This window comes from Amaranthus tricolor, chromosome 4 (genome assembly GCF_026212465.1).
Source record: "Amaranthus tricolor cultivar Red isolate AtriRed21 chromosome 4, ASM2621246v1, whole genome shotgun sequence".
In the NCBI taxonomy this organism is placed as follows: domain Eukaryota; kingdom Viridiplantae; phylum Streptophyta; class Magnoliopsida; order Caryophyllales; family Amaranthaceae; genus Amaranthus; species Amaranthus tricolor.
In genome coordinates this window covers 12,748,432-12,768,863 of record NC_080050.1, presented here as the reverse complement: position 1 = coordinate 12,768,863, position 20,432 = coordinate 12,748,432, and the positions used below count along the sequence as shown (strand labels likewise).

The 20,432-nt window shown below is 34.1% G+C and overlaps 3 protein-coding genes across 4 annotated transcripts; 1 reads left to right on the top strand and 2 right to left on the bottom strand.

The window, feature by feature from the left end:
• Positions 1-4,988: 4,988 nt before the first annotated feature.
• LOC130810746 (uncharacterized) lies at positions 4,989-6,340 on the bottom strand. The gene is made up of 3 exons (XM_057676879.1): positions 5,396-6,340; positions 5,144-5,294; positions 4,989-5,044 (listed from the first exon to the last, which is right to left on the bottom strand). The coding sequence occupies exons 1-3, from the start codon at positions 6,338-6,340 to the stop codon at positions 4,989-4,991; spliced, it is 1,152 nt and encodes a 383-aa protein (XP_057532862.1).
• A 1,301-nt stretch (positions 6,341-7,641) lies between these two features.
• Positions 7,642-12,684, top strand: LOC130811128 (uncharacterized). Of its 2 annotated transcripts, none has more exons than XM_057677308.1 (2): positions 7,642-7,878; positions 9,399-12,684. In XM_057677308.1, exon 2 carries the CDS (start codon positions 10,372-10,374, stop codon positions 10,831-10,833), a length of 462 nt encoding a protein of 153 aa, XP_057533291.1. In that variant the 5' UTR covers positions 7,642-7,878; positions 9,399-10,371; the 3' UTR covers positions 10,834-12,684. The 2 variants fall into 2 exon arrangements, with proteins under 2 accessions (XP_057533291.1, XP_057533292.1); XM_057677309.1 differs by lacking the exon at positions 7,642-7,878 and adding an exon at positions 8,052-8,979.
• A 3,099-nt stretch (positions 12,685-15,783) lies between these two features.
• Positions 15,784-19,999, bottom strand: LOC130811006 (uncharacterized). Its single transcript, XM_057677132.1, has 5 exons — positions 19,906-19,999; positions 18,330-18,380; positions 18,021-18,236; positions 16,951-17,314; positions 15,784-16,609 (listed from the first exon to the last, which is right to left on the bottom strand). Exons 1-4 carry the CDS (start codon positions 19,906-19,908, stop codon positions 17,276-17,278), a joined length of 309 nt encoding a protein of 102 aa, XP_057533115.1. The 5' UTR covers positions 19,909-19,999; the 3' UTR covers positions 15,784-16,609; positions 16,951-17,275.
• Positions 20,000-20,432: the final 433 nt, after the last annotated feature.

Genomic DNA, 20,432 nt, shown 5'->3' with positions numbered 1-20,432 from the left:
TATTGAGAAGAAAAATTTTGTTGGTTATAGAGGGTTGTTGACCTGGATTTTCAGAAAATTTGATGTCCCTTTGGAAGGGTTGGAGTTCCCAATGGGACCCAACATGAAGATAGGTGCAAAGTGTTTACAAAATTTGCACTTAAAATTAAATGATGAAGGGATGTTAATACATGATTAAGAAGAAGTGATTGAAGTTGGGTTTGAAGTGGAAGAGGTTGAAAAAGAAGAGGAAAAATTGAGGGAGGAAGAACAGGAAGAAAAAGAGCAAAAAGAGCAAGGACCTGTTCCCACTGACAATATTGAAACAAAAGAAAAAGGGGAACAGGATGGAGAAGCTAGTAAGGGGGAAGCAGAACAGGAGGGAGTCTTAGGAGAAGATACTTATCACAATCTCTGTAATGATTCAAGTGATGAAAAGACTGTGATAGCATTGAGGAGAAAGGCTAAATCTATTCAGAGGAAGAGTAGGAGGTTAGCCTCGAAACGTGAGGCTACATTGGTTGATGATACTACATTTGAGACCATGCCTGAGTCTACATCCAATAAACCTCCCTCTCCCAAACCAACCACATCACCACCACATCACACTCCATCACCACTACATCACAATCCATCACCACCTCAATCACCTATTCACTTTACACCACCACCATCTCAGTCACCAGGTATTGGTTGTGCTAATCCTGATTCTGTTCCTACAGCTTCTTCAAACCTCATTCTCTCCAAGCTCCTTGACCTACAGTCTCAATTCACTGCTTTTCAAGATGAAATTCGAGTCTCACTTGCTTCAATCGTTGATCAACTTACCATGATGGAGAACCGTCTTGGTGCAAAGTTGGATACTGTTGAAGTGCAGACCGAATACATAGATGAAGAAGAGACTGCTCCCTGATTCCTCTTCTCATGTTTTTTAATGATTTGTTGGTTGTAACATTAATCAAACAATTTCACTTTTCTTTGTAACATCTGAGGTACACGTTTGTATTTGAACAACTCCTACATTTCTTTCTTTTGTTTTTATTTCTGGTCTGTGATGACTAACATTATGCAGATTTGATTACTTTTTATGGTGCATACTTTCATTATTGTTTCTTGCTCTCATCATTGACAAATCTATATGATTTGTGCTGAGGTTTGATAACCCCAAATTCTTTTTGATTAATGACAAAAGGGGGAAGATTATGCACAAAGTTAAGGAGAGCTGTGAATACACAGTACATATCTTGATTGATTTATATTGTTTTTTATGGATTTATATTGTTTTTTATGGAAGTTAATGTGATGTGTGTGCTGTGTTTATGTTAGCTTAAAATCTGATCATCTGTGTTGATATTAAGTTCTTATGGATATTTTGATTAATTGTTTTGATTAATTGCTTTAAAGTTGTTTCTTTTAAAAATACTTAATAATAATTTATGTTTTAGTCTATTTTATTTTAGTTTGTTTTAGTTTAATTATTTTTGAAATTTTTAAAACATATTTGATATTATGTTTTTATAGAGTAAGTTGGTTTATGTATGCTTGGTAAATTATATTGTAACAAGTTGATTTACTAAGTTATTTAGAGTTGCTTTAATCTCTAGTATGCTCTAAGAAATTTGTTTTACTCTAGTTTACTTAAGTTTGTTTATAAAGTTTGTCATCATCAAAAAGGGGGAATTTGTTGGCTCTTAAGGTTTTGATGATGACTTCACTTTTAAAGTAAACAAACATATTTTAGAGATTGTTTTGTAGGTATATATCCGATTTTGTTGAAATCGTTGATGAAGCCTAGGACTTGATTCGTGGAGGTTGTACATGTCTTAAAGATCCAAGAAGTTAGATAAGTGTTATAGTGTTGAAAGTAGATGTACAGTCTACTGTTCCCAAAATTAACAATCTAACAGAAGTTGAAGCTGGAGACAGTACGTTGTTCCTTCGTAGCAAGTCTGGAGAAAAACATCGACTGGAAAATTGCAGTTATTTTATTATTCTGTTTTTAGTTGATATAAACGGTTAAATCTTAAATTAGTTGCTTAAATTAATTAGTAAGTTAATTGGCTAAACTATTTTTAGGTTATCTAAAAATAGCCTAAGACTTTTTCTTCTTAAGATTAAGATCTCGTATTTTTTAGGATCTTGTGTTTTTAATTCCTATGCTATTTCTAGCTTAAGGAAACCGTTTTTTTTTTTTGAGCAAATTACAGCTGGGCATTTATTTATTGGCAATTCCACTATCTTTTTGTTTTGAGAACGTGGATGATAGTGGGAGGTGTGTCTAAGGTAACTGCTGGCTGTTCCCACTATAAATAGGAGGAACTTTGCTCAAACCGGTTATCGATCCAAGAGTGTCCATTAAAGGGAGATCATTTAAGAAAAATATTTTCAGTTTTTAAATGCCAATTAATTTATTATATTTTTCTTAAGTAATTATTTTAATTTTTATCCTCTTGAGAATTGGCCTTGTAAGGGTTATTGAGTGATTTGTTGTAATTAGACTCATGAGAAGTCTAAGGGAATAGAGAAGAGAAACGTGAGAAGAGAAAGAGAAGGAGAAAGTAGAGAAAGAGAATTAGGCCTAGAGTAGAGAAGCTTCAAGTGAAGCAAACTGTTTTATGTAATTGTATTTGATTGCCTAAAACATAGTGAGAATTTTGAAATCCCGGGGGGTCGTGGTTTTCCTTCTTATTAGGCCAAGAAGGTTTCCACGTAAAATCTTTGTCTCCTTTTTATCTTTTTCTTTTTAAGTTTAAGCTTTATTTTGTTTGTTAAAATTCCGCAAATTAGAAGAAAAACGTAGTAAAGCTAGATACACAACAATTTACCCCCCCTCTTGTTGCATTCGACCATCTCTGTGCATTTCAACAGTTGCATTTTTTCGGTTCAAGTTAGGAGGATGAGGCTAAAATGGTTACTTATAGGACTATGTTTACACTGCACATTGATGGTGGCTTATATGTTCACGCCTTGCCAAGGATCCCAATATACTGATGGTCAAACTTCTTCTTCGTCCCTCATTTGTACTAATATGTCTAGTTTGAAGAATGTTTACTTGTTACATGTACTTTGATAATGTTCTTGTTACTAAAATAAGCATTTTTGAAATACTTCCTTTTGTGAAACCTTTTTTTACTCTTTATATAATATTAGTTATGCAAATTAGATAGGTTTGACCATTTTTATTTAGTATTTTTTAATACATAAATCCATACATATTTTTACAATAATATTATTGCATTTGAATGTAACTAGAATACTCATGTTTACTAATTATTACTCCTCATAACTCGTTGAATTTGTTAGATGAATTGAGATAAGTTACTTTATCATTTTTTTAGAGTGGGTCATAAGGCAACAGTACAAACATATAGACAAGTACCAAGATAAGTTTGTAAATGAGTACTCTCTCGTTTCTTGAAGTTTGACCAGTTTTATCCAAAAAGCTATCATAAAAAACATATAAAGGAAGAAAATTCAAAGGATAGAACACTATTCCCTCCTATTCAACTTATGTGTTCTATTTCCTTTTATGATCAAGTCACGTTAATTGTCCTATTTCCATTTTTAGTATGGATTTTTGACTATTATGCCCTTAGTAGCTTTATCCTATTTTCAATTATACCCTCCATTACCCATACTAATTTTTCTCCGTTTTAATTAATCAACATATCTAAAACCTAATTAACATACCCACCCATTAAACATTCCCTTCCTTTTTAACGCTAAAACCCTACCCATCCTCATTCCCCTTGTTGTTTTCGTATCCTACCCTTTAAGAACCCTAATTCTGGGTTGATGCTTCACCATCTTCTTTAATTTCTTTTGTGTTCTTCTCTAATAACCCTAGATCTGGGTTAATGCTTCACCATCTTCTTTAATTTCTTTCGTGTTCTTCTCATGGCAAACTCCAGTTCGCCTTTTAAATCCCCTCTGAAGAACCCTCAACTGCCATTAACCTCACCCCTAAAGAACCCTAACTCGACAATCAACTCACCCATGAAAAACCCTAACTCGCCTACTTCTTTACTTATGAGAATCCCCAAATCCCCTTACAAATCGCCTTCCATGATTGAGTTTAAGGGGTTCGATGATGGAAACCTTAGATCTGGACTGAAATCGTCTGAGGAAGAGTCTTTTGATTACTATGATGACTCAACTTCTGTTGAGACTGATCCTAAGTGGGAAAGAGAACTTGACTCTGAAGGTGAACCCATTCACACACCTGAGCCTGATATGTATCCTGATCGTGAATATTCTTCCATTGATGTTATTTTTTCGAGTACTGATTATGAAGAAGAAGATTGGCTTGATAAGCTTGGTCCTTTCTCAAGTGAGTTTCTGTTCGTGTTGGTGCATGTTGATTTTGACTGATGTTGATTTTTAATTTAAACGTTTTTGTATGCATTTTATTTCATTGCTCTGTGATCTGTGTACATGTTGATTTTGACTGATGTTGATTTTTAATTTAAACGTTTTTGTATGCATTTTATTTCATTGCTCTGTGATCTGTAAGTGAGAGCAATTTTTAGCCACCATAAATCTAAGAAATGGGGTTTGGATTGTTTTCCAACGTTTTAAGCACAAAGATGTTCGATTTTCCACTCAATGATTTCAAAAAAATAAATAAGTTTACCTGAGAGTACTAAAACAACCAATTTTTTCATTAATGAATATTTGAATACAAATGTTTCATTGAAAACAACATAAAATTTTTGTTGTTTGCATCTGAAACATCCCATGTTAAAGATCCCAAAAATATGTCCAAAGTCAAAAGGAATTTACATTTGAAACATGTTGTGTTGGTTAACGTTGTGTTAGTTGTTGTTCTGTGCTGTTGTTGCTTTACTGTGTATCCCAAAAATATGTGTTGGTTGCTGTTTTGTTGTTCATATGCTGGTTTCTGTTTCTCCTGTTGAAATAATGAAGCTGTGTTGTTGTTCATTTGCTTTGTTGCTCCCAAAAATAATGAAGTTGTGGTTGAAATTGGTTGTTGTTGTTTTCTAATAATTCTACATTCCAATGTCAACATTGCCATTGACTTGCATAGTCCCTTGATCAATCCCCCCTACATAGCCAATCAGTTCTACAAGCTGATTCATTTAATCTGTACTTAGCTTTGTGAATAAATGTTGAAGTGAATCAACAACCAATTGTTTTTCAATACATAGGTAATCTGGTAAAGTCTCTTCCCTTGCTTCCTTTGTTTTGTTCATGTGAGGAATGTGATAGTCAAATCCCCCTTGTCTTTTCATGACCTCTATCATACAAGCTTGTAAAGTGATGAATACAAACCTTAAACATTGTGGACTTAGATTCTGAAACGCATTATTCACAGCCCTAACTAATTGTGTTACATTGTGAGCAGCTTTTTGATATTGCAATGCTTGATTGATCTAAAAAAACCTAGATCTAGTACATTAATGTCAGGGGAATTTGGAGGTTGTTGCACTAATTGTATATAAAATCCATCTTTCATAGCCTCCTCCAAAATTTCTCTGTCATTATGTGCTATATGTGGCTTCGCATTATCTTGTTGAATATAAATGTGTCTTGACAAACCTTGAGGCCATTTTGCTCTTATGGTTGGTAACACATTAGTTATAAGCATTGCTCTAATGTGCTCTTTCGTTATTGACTGTATTGGCTTTGTTTCCAACTCTCCACTCTTCCTGTTCTTCGAGGTTCTTTTTCCTGGTTCCTGTGTAATAAATAGCCATATTCCTATCTTACCATCAAAAAAGACATCACCATTAGTTGTAAATATTGGCTTTGCGACAGCACACATGAACATGATTTTGGGAATAAACCTCTTAGATTGACACTCTCTATGTGGTTCTACTTCAACCGTAGCTAGGTAATAAGTTTGTGTCTCTCGGGTTAGATAGAAATGTTTTTCATCTATGTGAACAACGTCAGTATAAGGCTTAAACTTGAATGCATCATTTTGTTCATCATATTCACATTTAGATAATGCAAAGCTTAACCTGTGTAGCTTGTTGTTTTCACTCAAAGTCGGTTTGATTGCGTTTGTGTGCTTTCTTATGACTTTGTTCTTCTTCCACCTACACACCGTTGTTTGTGACACCTCCATCTGCTTTGCCACTGAATGCTGAGTACACTTGTGTTCATATTTAATGGCCTTAAACTTTTCTTTATCAAATTTGATTTTGTTTGCTGCTTCTCTGCCCACTCTCTTGCTGTTGAGGTTAAACACTGTGTTGTTATTCGTGATCTGCTTTTTCACTTCATTCCACAAACGTGTGATTGTTTTCCTACACACTTGAAACTCAGTCGCAAGTGCATTGATTGTGCCTAACATTGGTGTGCCCTTCTTATTTAAAGCAGACAGCAGCTTCTGCATTATTTGTGTTCTTTATTGAGTACTTAAGTTTTTTGAAAGAGCCATTTTTTTAGATGGATGTGTAATAAATGACTTTTGTTTGCTCTATTTATTGTTTCTGTTTTTTCATGTAATGATTGATTATTTTTGTTGTTTTACATTTCATTTTTGACGCCTAATACCCATTTATGGAAATTTATGTCACTCCCATTTTCATTTTGCTATGTGCTTTGATATTTTTGTTGAATAAATGGTCCCAGACATCAATTTGGTTTTCTTGCATTGGCGGCAGTTTCTGATTTCCTTACTTTTGGACATTTTAATTTGGGGTTTGAAATAAATTTGGGTAATGTGATAAATTTTTTCAATTTGAAAATTTGGTTGTTTACAATTTGGTGGCTAGTTTGCCTCATTTTTGGTAATTCGGAAAATCTGAAGTCAATGATCGCGAAAAAATCCGTACTCACATGATCAGTAACGACTGCAACTACATCGAAGCTGTTGAAGAATTGAGAAGGCAATCTGAGATACCGTAACTGATGTATTTAATTTTCTTTAGTACTTTTGAGAAATTTAGGTAATTTCCAAAAATTATTGTAAATGTAGGACTTAATTATTTAATTCCGGACTTAATTAGACGATGGATGTAATTTTGGCCTTGTACTGAAAAAAAAGCTCAGACTTTTGGTGCCAAAATATCAACTTTTAAATTGGGCTAGAAAAATGGTTGAAATTGGTGAAAATCATTAATTCCTTAATCCTTACATTAAAACCCATAATACTATTTTGACTCTACTTAAAATCCGTAAAAAGTCAAATGGGTCTCCTAAGTGCATAGGAGGGAGTATAAAAGAAAAATGTAGGTATAGGAAATAATAAGGAATGTAAATATTGTAAATATAAAAACAAAATTATATTAGAAGAAGTTTAGGCTTTAACACACCTTTTAAATATAGTAGCTTTGTTACTATACATAATCAAAGTACATGGAACCCTAATAATTCATTCAAAATAAGAGATAAAAAACCCAAATTTTATTTAAAGGTTTAAGTCTCATAATTTCTTTATGCTATTGTTCATACAATTTCATTATTTACCGTTGTTCTTACCTACAATGGAGAAAAAAGAACCACAATCTATAACATTTGAAAATTTAAAATAAATAAAATCATATTGGGCTTAAAACCAATTAGGTAACCTACCATGAATTAATTGAGTTAAGTAAGTTTTATAATAATAATTATTATTATTATTATTATTATTATTATTATATATAAAAAAAAAAATTTTAAAAAATTAATACCCAAACCCCTTCGAACCGAATAACCCAAATACCCAATATTTCTTCTCCCTCCTCTCACTCATTTTAATTACCCACTAAACCCCATTTCCTTCTCCCTTGCTTTAATGCTCCAAACCGACATTCCCTTCTTCCTCATTCTCACCGGCATAATCAAAGACAACGCTCGTTACTCCTCGATCCTCTTCTTCCTCTGATCTTCGAAGGATTTGGGCTGCGAAAAATCTGTTGATTTTCCTCTCTTTCGTCATTTTTCAAGGTAAATGATCAATTCTTCTACATTCTTGGTTGTTTGTATAAATTATGGCTGATTGATCTTTCTTTCTCACTCACCTCTGAATTCAAACCACTAGGAGTGTTGTAGCAGCCGAAAATCTTCCTCCCTTTGCCTCTGAATTCTGCCGAAATGGGGAGGAAATGAGTGAGGTTTGGTCCTGTTGTTTAAGCATCAAGATTCAAGTTGAAAAAAAAAAAAACAAATTTCGAAATCTGTTCTTTTCCATTTACTTACTGCTGTTCACAGATTTATATCCTGTCTGATTTTCGATTATTAATCTTTATTATGTCATTCTCATTCATATAAGGTTATTTGCTCATTCATATAAGGTTATTTGCTTGGTATGATTCTCTATTAGCATATTCTTAATATCATGTGTTAAACCCTAAATTTTAATGAATCTTGAAATTTATTTAAATTAATTAGATTAGTCTTGTTGATTGAGATTATTAGCTGGATATGTGATATTGAGTTGTTGAATTATTATTAGAAATTAGGAGTTTGTGGCAAGTAATGATAGTGGAAAATAATGGAATAAATTGATGCTCTTAGATGAAATACTAGATACTTGTGAAATTGAGGATTGTAGACAGAATACTTATTCCTGTGTCTATAGTATGTAAAATTGGACAACTTGGGATATAATGGAAAGATGACGATTGTTGGAATGAATTCGTAGAATCTTGATGGTTTATACGTAGTGGTGAAAATTTGAGTAGCTTAGTGATCTTGGATGTGTAGTAGTCTTTTGAATATTTTGATGGACTAAAATGGTTATATTTGTTAATTAGATGTATAAAGAAGATAATGAGTATTGAGAATCCTCTTGGAGAATATAAACAACCTTATATTCTTTTAATTGCTTAGAAATAACCTCATGACATGAGTTGTTGGAGTATTAAGAATAAAGTCTTAGTTAAGGTGCAGTGGCTAGGAGGAGATGCAATGAGTTAAATAAACCTAGATTGTAGTATCGAACGCTTTATTGTGATGTTATGTTTGTTATGCTTAAGGAGATGACGTCATCGAGGAACCTTTCTAGTGATCGCGGAGAAACGGACTTAGCTCCTTGAAGCATCTTTGGTGAGTAGTAGCAGTCCCTTAAAAAGGGTCTAGCCAGACTACAGTTTTGTTTTTGCAAAGTGTTCTATTAAAATTTTTGAAATTTGTTGAGATGAATTTGTTATGAATGATTATGTCGATATTGATATGGTCAATGGATCGGGCTTACGAGCTGGTCATTGACGGAGTGGTAGGACATTGTCTCCTATTCCCCTGTTTTGAGGTGAATTATCATTCAAATATTGACTAGCCTCACCCGAGAGTGACATAGCCGTAGAGCTATGGATGTTCCTCTCAACTAAACTCGCTGTGCGCACATGGGTTTAGGAAAATGATGTTTTTAAATCTTTGTTTAGACTGCGTTTTGTTGTTTTGGATTGTTACTTCTCATTCAGTTTAATCTTACCCTCTATTGTTTCCAAATTTTATTTTAATTACAGATCGGAACCGACCGAGAATAATAGATTTGCGGTGTTGATTAGAGTGCCAAGGATGTCATATGGAGCTGAGCATGGGGGAATTTTTTTGTTTTGTATTAGGTTTTTGGATAAATGTATATTAGACTTGGTTGTGTTGGTTATATTGAACTTAAAGTGATCTGTATGTTTACCTTGTGTTTTGATTAAACGTTCGGTTTGAGAATTAGCTGAGTTAGTTACGTTAAAGAGCTAGTAACCCCCTTTGCGCAAGTTTTGGAAGTGTGATTTAAATTTCTTGGGGAAATTAGCCCCGTGATGACCCTGTTTACTTAGTCAACGGTAAGTCAAGTTGCTACAATTGGTATCAGAGCCAAAAACGTGAATTGAGGACCTTTGGATGGGTAATAAGGATATTGGACAAGTGTGAGTTAGAGAAAAGACACCAGATGTCAAGTTAGAGATTGGATAGACGTTAGTTAGTGGAGTATCATGAAGCGGACGTTTATTTCAATCATCGTTTTACAGTGTTTCATATGCTTATGTTTGCATGTATCTTTATCGAGTTATTTATTGCTGTTAAAACGTATGTTCTTTGTTTGTTTGTGCACGTATAGCGATGGCTGAAAATTGTGCGCCTCGTCACGAGAGTCATGAGGCTAGGGAAGAGTCTGAGAACTCCCATGACTCTGAGCGTACGGTCACGTCACATGAGGCATCTCATGCGCGATCTAATTCTACCGAGACCTCTTCACATGTCGTTCTGGCTGCTATCACAGTCAAACAGTTTGAGACTATGCTGAAGATGTTCTACACGCAGTAGCAACAAAACCTGCTTGTGCAACAGCAGTTGCTTCAGTCATTTAACGCCGGTTCTTCAAAAGGTAGTTCTGGGCACGATTTAGGGGCGTCACAAGTAGAGGGTATTCAAAGGTTAGCCCCTAGGACGTATGATGGTAAGGGTCCTACTACTAGGCTAGATGATTGGATTCGTGAGATGGAGAAGATATTCGCAATACTGAAGGCACCCGAGGATATGAGGGTAGATCAAGCGGTCCATTACTTGACCGGTGACGCCGATACTTGGTGGGTCACCAATAGAGATGCTCTTCTACTAGCTTCTTCCACGGTTACATCGGAGCATCCTTCTACCTTACCTCCTTTTCCTTGGAGCTTGTTTGTGTCAGCGCTTCGCGACGAGTTCTTTCTTCTACATCTTCAGCGGAAGATGTTCGATGAGTATTCTCGCCTTACGCAAGGGACCCAGACCGTTCACCAGTACTACGTTCGATTTATGCAGTTACCTAAGTACGTGGATGACATGAAGATTGGGGAGAGATTCAGGGCTCAGAGGTTCCTATCTGCGTTGAGTCTGGATATCCGGGAACGTATGAGGAGCTTGGGGCACGAACATGTTAGGGACGTATATCACGATGCTTGTGAGGCTGAACACCTATGAGATGAACGAAGGGCCACTCAAGGGCTGAAGCGACGTAGAGAGGACACCCACGAGATATCACAAAGTGTTGGGGGTCGACGATATTCAGCACCTACACAATCACATCGAAAGCCAAGATCTAGTTTTAGGAGACCAACATTGAGCACTCCTCAGAGTAATAGAACATCGAGTGTTACCATTGCGGGAAGAAGGGTCACAAGAGGGTCGATTGCTACAAGTACTTACATGAGCAAGGTTTGAGGGGTACACCGCAAGGTTTCAGCGCAGAAACCGATCGGCAGTCAAGCTAGTGTGGCTCAAGATAGACAGCAAGATCGACCGCAAGCTAAGTCACCAATTCTATACAATTAGGATGTTTATCTAACCAAACCCTGTGTCAAAAATAACAATGAATTTAAATTGCACTATAATTGTTTATAGTAGGTATTAAAAGTTTTATCAATCGACGTCAAACTATACAAATTAAAGTAGTTGTTTATAGAGTTCTAAGTTTCGGTTTAAGGTATATTAAGTATGGATTTACGATTTGTCAAGTAGAAATTGAGGGAACCTCAATTAGGGTTTAGGGAACCTCTAATAGGGTTTTAGGATAGGTTAAGTAGGAATTTAGGGTATATCAAGTAGGGGTTTAGGTTATATTAAGTAGCGATTTATTGTGAATCAAATAGGGCTTAGTATGTAATGTATGCGTATGTCAAGTAGGGATTTAGGGTACCTTAAGTAGGGTTTGAGGGTACCTTTAATAGAGATTTAGGTTGTATTAAGTAGGAAATAAAGGTATTCTAAGTAGGTGTTTTATAGTTTAAAATTTATGAGTGTACCTATAGTTACATAATCCTTTCACTTGATTCACTTAAGATATTAAACATGATATGGTTTTCTCGAACTCTTTTCACAGTCACTAAATGCTCCTCTTCACATTCACTAAATTTCCCTCAGATATCAAACATGATATGATTGTACCTATAGTTGTTTTAAGGGTACCTCAGATGTTTGCTTAAACAAACTAACTATTCGAAGATTAAAAGTTGGTTTTGTCCGTGAACAATAAAACTCTAAGCCAATGTCTATTTTCTTCCATATCTCCACTGTGTTTTGAAATAATCTAAGAGATTCTATTTTTTAAAAAAATTTTGTGAATATTTCTTATAGTAACTTCTTTAAGAAACGGAGGGAGCATCTTGTAAAATTTACTTAAGCTTCTTGTTTTTTTGGCCTTGAATCCCAATGCACCATTTGTCGATTGACTTTATTGTGAAGTTAATATATGAACTATGAAGAAGTCTTTGCTTAATCCGGTACACCATTATGTCGTATTACACAAACAATCAAACCTTGTGTAAAATTTTTTGTTCTCTTTCATTTTATAAGTTGTGACCATGTTATTGCAATACCATTCAAATTCATGCTCACTGTTGCAACTCATTAAACACTTGTGGAAAGCATTTTCGAAGTCCGCATTTGACTTTAACGATCCAAACAATCGTATTTTTTAACAAGTACCACAAGAATAATCTATGCTTAGCATCTAGAAAGACCTATTATAGTAGAAATTTATATATTAGTAAATTTGCTTTTCAAACTATACAAAGTAGGAATTTTTAAAGAAATACTCAACAAAGATATTCAATCATACATCCTATATCGCTTTTGCTATTGCAAGATCTTGATGGATAAAGATCGACATTGGTGACTTAAAATTCATTACTTTCTTGAAATTTTATAATATCCATTCAAATGATTATACATTCTCAACAACTATAAAGGCACAAGCGAACATAATAGTACTCAGCTGATTATTGATGCCTACAATTGGTCCACATAAGACATTGTATCAATTTGTATGATACGTTGTATCAAATGTAACGACATCTCCATAAATTTTGTAATTTTCTCTCATCCATCACGCCAAAATAAGGCTTAATGTTGTCTTTGTTCATTTAGCTTTACACGGTAGAAAAACTAAGTATCTTTCTCTGCCTTGTATATTAGTTGATCAATTATTGTTTGTGTATCTCCACCCTCTATAGCTTTCATCCTTTACCTATCTTTGTGTCAAATTGAAACCAATTTACATATTACAAACACCTATTTTTCAAAGTATGTGTTTAAAGTATATTAAGTATGATTTAAGGTATGCAATTTTGGGTTTTAGGTTATGTTAAGTAAGGGTTTAGGGTTTGTTAAATAGAGGTTTGCAGTAAGTCAAGTACGAGTTTAAGGTATCTCAAGTAGGGATGGTCATGGGTCCAGGACCCTGTTGGACCCGCCCCAGACCCGCCCCTTTTATAAGGGTCTGGGTCTTAATTTTTGAGACCCGTCGGATCCGAATCCGGGTCTGGGTCTGGGTCTGGATCCAAAAAAATTTTGACGGGTCCGGGTCCTAAGGTGAATACCTGGACCCTAAACTTTTAAAATTGAGAGTTAAAATTGAGTTGGTTGGTAGGTTTATAGGGATGGTAGTGGACTATCAGTGACTTAGGAAGGTACTGGTGGAATGTTTCATTATGTACATAAGCTATAGACGTAAGTGTCAAGGTTGGCAGCAATGGAGCAGAGAGGCAATTACAATAAGACAACAAAACTAAGTAAGGTGGATGCAAGATTGTAGACTTATCAAGAAACAAATCCCAAACAAAAAAGTTGAGGTTTTTGAAGTCCTTTCCCTCATGCAAAGATACACAAAATAATTTGGAGGGTTATAAATTTACTACCTGAGTACCTTCCTCTCATTTTCCTTACTAGAATATTTGAATTTCATGGACTCAAACAAGTGTTTGTAATACGATAATAAGTTGCTTACAAAAATACAAAAAAACGCGCAAAAGGTTCAATTTTAACAAATCAAAGAGGCTTTGTATAAGACCCATTAAGGACCTATTAAGGACCCTAGACCCTGTCAGATCCGTAGGGTCCGGTTCTGAGTTTGAAAATTTTGGACCCTTAGGGTCCGGATCCGGGTCTGGATCCAAAAAAAATAATAGCATTCAGGTCCGGGTCTGGCCAGACCCGCCCCATGACCATCCCTAATCTCAAGTAGAGGTTTAAGATATGTTAAGTAAGGGTTTAAATTTTAGAGTATGTTAAGTAGGGGTTTAGAGTACGTTAAGAAAGGGTTTAAAGAATATCAAGTAGGGGTCTAGAGTATGCCAAATAGGGGTTTAGAGTTTAGGTAGGGTTGGTCATGGGTCAGGTCTAGGTCGTGTACAACCGGACTCGGACCCACACCTATTTATTTTTTGTGGACCTATACCTGGATTTAGACCCTTAGGGTATAAAAATTTTGGACTTGAACCCAAATCCGTCGGGTCTAATAGGTCTAGGGTCCTAAATGGGTTCTAAAAAGGTCTTAGTTTAATTATTCATACTTAAACTTTTTACATTTTAAAGGTTTCATTAATACTAAAATGGGTTTATGGGTTGTATATAAGTCTAAAATGAGTCTAGTTAAATATAAAAATAGATTTAGAACAAAATTATAATTAATTTTGAATTGTATAATAAATAGGGTCTAGAGCGGGCTTAGCGGGTCTGGATCTTAAAAGGGGCCAGAGAGAGTGTACGTTGGGTTGAATCTGAAGACCCTAGACCCAAACCCCCATCTATTTTTTTGGACACGGACTTAGATCTAGATTCCGTAGGGTCTCAAAAAAGTAGACTTAGACCTTAAAATTAGAGGCAGATCTAGAGCGAGTCTAATAGGGTCTTAGACATATGATCATACATAGTTTTAAGGTATATCAAGTAGGAGTTTAGGGTTTCTCAAGTAGGAATTTAGGGCACCTCAAGTAGGGTTTAGGGTATGCCAAGTAGGATTTTAGGGTATATTAAGTAGGGTTTTAGAGTACCTCAAGTAGAAATTAGCGGTACCTCAAGTAGGAGTTTAGGGTACCTCAAGTAGGGGTTTATAGTATGTTAAGCAGGGGTTTAGAATATATTAAGTTGGGGTTTTTGTAATCGTTTCATATGATATAATAAACAAATAATTTTCTTTGATATAATAAACAAATAATAGTGCATATACATGTTAACAAAGTTTATGTGATCATTTAGAGTATGTTCAACAAATTCATCTCTTTATCATCTTGTGAAGAATATTATAAGCAATAGCAGGTCTAATATTTGCATCTTCAAAAGATTTTAGGGTATCTATTTTCTTGTATTTCCTTTCTACAAGCTGGATGATGAGTTTTCCTTAACAACAACAAACTAGGTACTTTCTAGTAACTTTATTCTTACTTGATCTTTGTGTCCATTTTTAGTACTAAATTATTTTACCTTCAAAAGCAATAAGTATAATTGCTAAAGATCTTCTAATTTTGAGAAGTAACTCCTTAAAGTGACCTCAAATATCAATAGTTTTTATGTCACTTTCATTTTAGAGTTACTTAATGTATTATCATCAACAATGTTCTGGATATTTTCATCATCTCTTGAAAAAAAAAATAGTAAACCCCTACTTGATATATCCTAAATGCTTACTTGTCATGCACTAAATCCTTAAGGTATCCTAAATGTCTACTTGATATATCTTAAACATCTACTTGAGGTATCTGAAACCCCTACTTAAGGTATCCTTAATGCCTACTTGACTTATGAAAATCGATAAAAACACAGTTTATATACCTTCATATATTCTGGCTACATTTTTATGCTCATCTTCAACCTTATTTTGATCATCAAATTAGATTAAGGGGGGTGTTTGGTATGGTTATAGAAAATGTAATGGAAAAGGAATTTGATAAAGAGGGGTAAGGGTAAGGGTAAGTGATATGGTTATTTGTTTTTTGATATAACTATGTAAGGGAAACACTTGTTTACATTTCCCTTACTTTTTGTTTGGTTTTGATTTGCTTTTTATGTTGGATACTTGCTTAAATTCTTATAGTGACACTGTAATTAAGATAATAAATGAACAACCTTACATCAAAAATAAACTATAGCCCCACATTTTCCAATTTTCTCCATGCATTAACCATCATTTCCTTGATAAAACTCAACATAATTCAAGTCTAAACAAAACTAAACATAACTACAACACTTCAACTAGTAATCTGCAATATGCTATAACAATTACTTTTCAATTCCCAAAATGCAGAAGTGTATAAACTAGGAAATAAGCACCTGACTATTCCTTTTTAGAAGACCATTTCACCTTTTCTTGAGAAGATCGAGCACATATTGTTTCTTGAGGTTTGAATGAGCTTGATAAAAAATACGGAGCTTGTGTTCTTCAGCAATGAGAATTGTAGCTACCTCTAAACTTTCAGAGGATGAGACGCCATCTAATTTCATAACTTCTTCTAAAACTTTGTTCACCTTCTCATCCATCTTCTGCTCTCTCTCCTCTCAGCTTTAGCCCACGCACTAACCATCGTACTAAGATTGGCATTAATGTTATCAAAATTTTCCTGAAATTACTCGTACCATCGTGGAGGGAAGAAACCAATTTATCAACATCACCTTAAAGAGTTTTCTTTCCCTTAAATTCCTTGACCTTGGGTTGTTTTGAAGATGTTGAATCATCATTCTCTTGTTTAATCGAGCGCTTCTTGGATTGTACGGAGTGAGTAGTCGACAGATTTCTTGACTCTGCATCATCTTCATCACTATCTATGAAAAACTGCTTCTTTGCAACTTCAACATCTATGTAATTAATTTCTCCCACAAAAGACTCACTCTGATCACCCGTAGCCTTATCTTTAGCATAAATCTCCTCAAGGATGTCATAGTGAGGAAAAGGTACCCAATACAATCCTTTAGCCTTCTTATGAACCTATTTTAAAACAAGAATTATTAAGTAAAAAGTTTGACAAATAAACTTGTCCACATTTTGGCCAACTACATCACAACAAATTCTTCCTATAAATTCCAATTCCATAACCAACTATCCCAAAACAAGCTCTTCTTACTTCTTACTTCATAGTTCATCCTAAACCTAACAGTACTACTCAAATCCAATAATCAAAGAATACAAAAACAGAAACAGTAGGAGCACTATATTTATATGCATACTAGATAAAATATTTTTATTAGCATAATACATGCATAAACAGACCAACAGACCTTTTGCACAATATACAAAAATTAATGCATAATGATCCCAGAAAAATCTACCTTTGCCCATTCATCAAATACCGCTCTCTCTACTTGCAACATCTTCTTGTCGGCATCCCACCCAAAACTCGAAGTAGACAACATCTCCGCAAGTGCAATGTACTTTTCTGATCAATGTTTGATTCTTGATTCAATGTGCGGAAAAAGCTTCAAACCACAACTAGGAAGTTCACCATTAATCAACTCTTCCAACCTATTCATCGAACCATTTTTAAACCCACCCTCACCCTTCCACTTAGGATCAATAGACAATTGGTGTAAATATTTTATTTGCATCGAATCTTCTTAACATGTCCAAAAGCGCTTATTCTTGCCCCTCCCTCTACTACTTCTGACTAATGGTATTCGCCTCCATATCAAGTACCTAAAAATTCATATAAAGTGAACGAAAATCATTTATATATGTCTATTCACAATAGTCAGAATGTAATAGGAAACTAAACTTCAACACATAATTATCAGTGAATCTTGTTTTCAAAGAATCTATTGGTACAATTGTGTGAGCAATCAAACAATCAAAAAATCACTTAGTACAAACCTTGTCTAACTCTTGTCCTTCAAGAATTAAACAAATCTTGAGCTAATGTGTTTCTATAATTAGTCCATTCATCAAAAGTAGCTATTGTAGTAATGTACTCAACTTCATCATCAAAATCGTCATTCGAATCATTATCACTCAAATCCTCTTCCTCTATATCATTTGTCGGCATCTCTTTCCTAATTAAATTATGAATAAACAACACGCCATCACAATGTGACCTTAAGTTCGAATGGAGAAAAATGAGGGGCTTCTAAGTGTACTCCATCTTACTTTAAGTAGCCCAAAACACCTCTCAATTACATTTCTTACATGAGCATGTTTCAAATTGTAATACTCTTCAGCAGTTTACGGTTGTTTATCTATCCATTCTTTAAGGTGATACCGTTGCCCTCTATACGGAGCAAGAAAACCCTTACAGTTTGTATACCCCCCATCAACCAAATAATAACAACCTTCAAAATTGTTGATATTGGATTATTAAAGTGATTTTTATTAACTATATAATTTTTCTTTTAAATATATAGATTACCTCTGGGAACTCTAAAGCCATTTGGCATAGAAAGAGCATTGCGAAGGACACGAACATCATGTGCAGAGCCTTCCCAACCTGGAAGAACATAGATAAATTGCATGTTGGTGCACAAACACCCAACACATTCATAGCAATGGTACCTTTTCTTGTCCAGTACTTTCCACGATCTTGGGAATGCACATTTACATTAAATGTAGGTACCATCCAAAGCTCCTAAACAATTATATAAAAGCACAGAAAAAAATCACTTGTTTAAACACAAATAACATTATTGTAGGTAAAACTTAGATTTTAAGGCGATAGTACCTTAAAGGGTTTCCTCCTTTCATCTTCACATTCTTCCAATATTGGTGTGGGCTTGTATAGCAAATGATCATGCAATTTAAGTATAGCCCTTAGACACAAGTTGAATTGACCACCCACAGTTTCTCTACTTCTTATGGAAAAGAGAGAAATTGATCTATTTTTTAATGGTAAGCTAATGTATACAAAAACATGGCAATTATCACTTCAAGAGACATATTTTTTGTCTGAGTGAGGCCTCTAATCTCCTTAAGCATCTCACAAATGATATTAAAGGTTTGTTTATTAACTCGGAGTTCACTTTTGTAATTTACATCACTTTCTTGTATTAAGAGATGCATAACTTTTAAGCGCAACATTTTTCTATCTTTTTTACTTTGGATCATTGAACACCCTTAACCGTAGCAAAACTTGTCGTATAACAAACCCAATACATCATAAGAACAACAATGACATTAATAACAACTAATTGAAGTTGTTTTAGGCTTCTTTTTCTTTGTAGTGATTGTGTAAACTGATCCATTTATGACAATAATAGTAAGCTGAATTTCAAAAAATCATAACGCAAAATAAAAATAAGCAATAAATTTTAAAATAAGAGGACAATTACATAATTATGTAAAATGAAAATGTATATCAAAAGATGAATGTAAACAGAGGACAATTACAAAAGATAGTATACAAGCATTCGAGAGGCTTGTTATCTCTTAATGTGTATAAAACTCCTCTTAAAACTATTACTTGAATGAATGGCTAATTCGCTTCCCCTTTATTCATACTAATCATCTTTACATTTTATTCTCCCAAATTAACTAGTTGCTAAGTATTATTTATTACTTAATTCCTATAATACTCCCTCTCAGCCCTTCATGACAGTTAGCTTCTTATATGTTATAGCCAAAAGCTCAAGATTATAATTGTAGCTTTGGTATATATGTCATATACTCCTATAATTAATTCAATTAGCTTCTGAAGAAAATCCTAAGATAATTTCCTAGTGATAACATTCATTTTCAAGCTTTATGGAGCAAATCCTATAATTAATTCAACTAGATTTGAATTTACAGCATCTAGAATCGAAGAGCAGGTAACTAACTATAAAAGCTTGAAAATGAAACACAACTACTAATATTGTGCAAAATTCATAAGCAAGCAAACAGAAAAATATGCTAATTAAGTTGTTTTCCAAATCTATTCATATAAAGAGGGGTAAATAAAAAGAACCCAAAACACCCAAATTACAATGATGAACATGAACAATTTAGCAATGCAAGTTACTATAAATCATAAAAATAAAAGACGTTTTCGCATGACTCCAGGATACATGGTAAAAGCATGTATGAAAAGTAGAGACATTGTGGATTTGACTCTGAATCAATAATCATAAAGACCAGAAAGCCTAGAAAATTCGAAACCCTAACTCAACAAAAATAGTTAGGGTTCATATTACACAAAACAAATTGAGCAAGAAATATGAAAAGTAGAGAAAATCAACATCAAACAAAAAAAGACAGGATGTTAAAAATATTAGTGAGATAGAGGAATGAAAATGTAGAAAAAATCAAGACCAAAAATTTACCATAAATGGAAGAATGATGTCGAAGAACGCAGAAGTGCACTGTATTTGAGAAGACAAAGAGTAACGGATATTGATTGAGGAATGAAATGAGCAGTAATAAAGTAAGGTAATCCATTTCCTTTAGGTAACGGATTGGATTATCCATATCACATAACAAACAATTAGTAATGGATTGGATTAAATGAATCCGTTACCCTAGGCCCAAAAGAACTATACCAAATACCCCTAAAAGATTATCAAGTTTTAAAACTTTTTCAATGATCACGACTATATGGAAAACTTATTATGAATTTGTTATTAAAATGTTAGGAAAAGAAATAATTATGATTCGTAAAAATATTCAGTATACTTATAATTTCATTTATATTCTAATCAGTTTGATTTTGTGATATAAATTGATCAAATTCTTGCATCAAGCCTTCCATTTAATCTCAGAAAAGATTTAAGTGTTAATGGGTGGGGCTCCTGAGAGATGTTTCTCAAATAGACAGTCTCTAAGAAGGCTGACTAATATTGTTATAATCAGT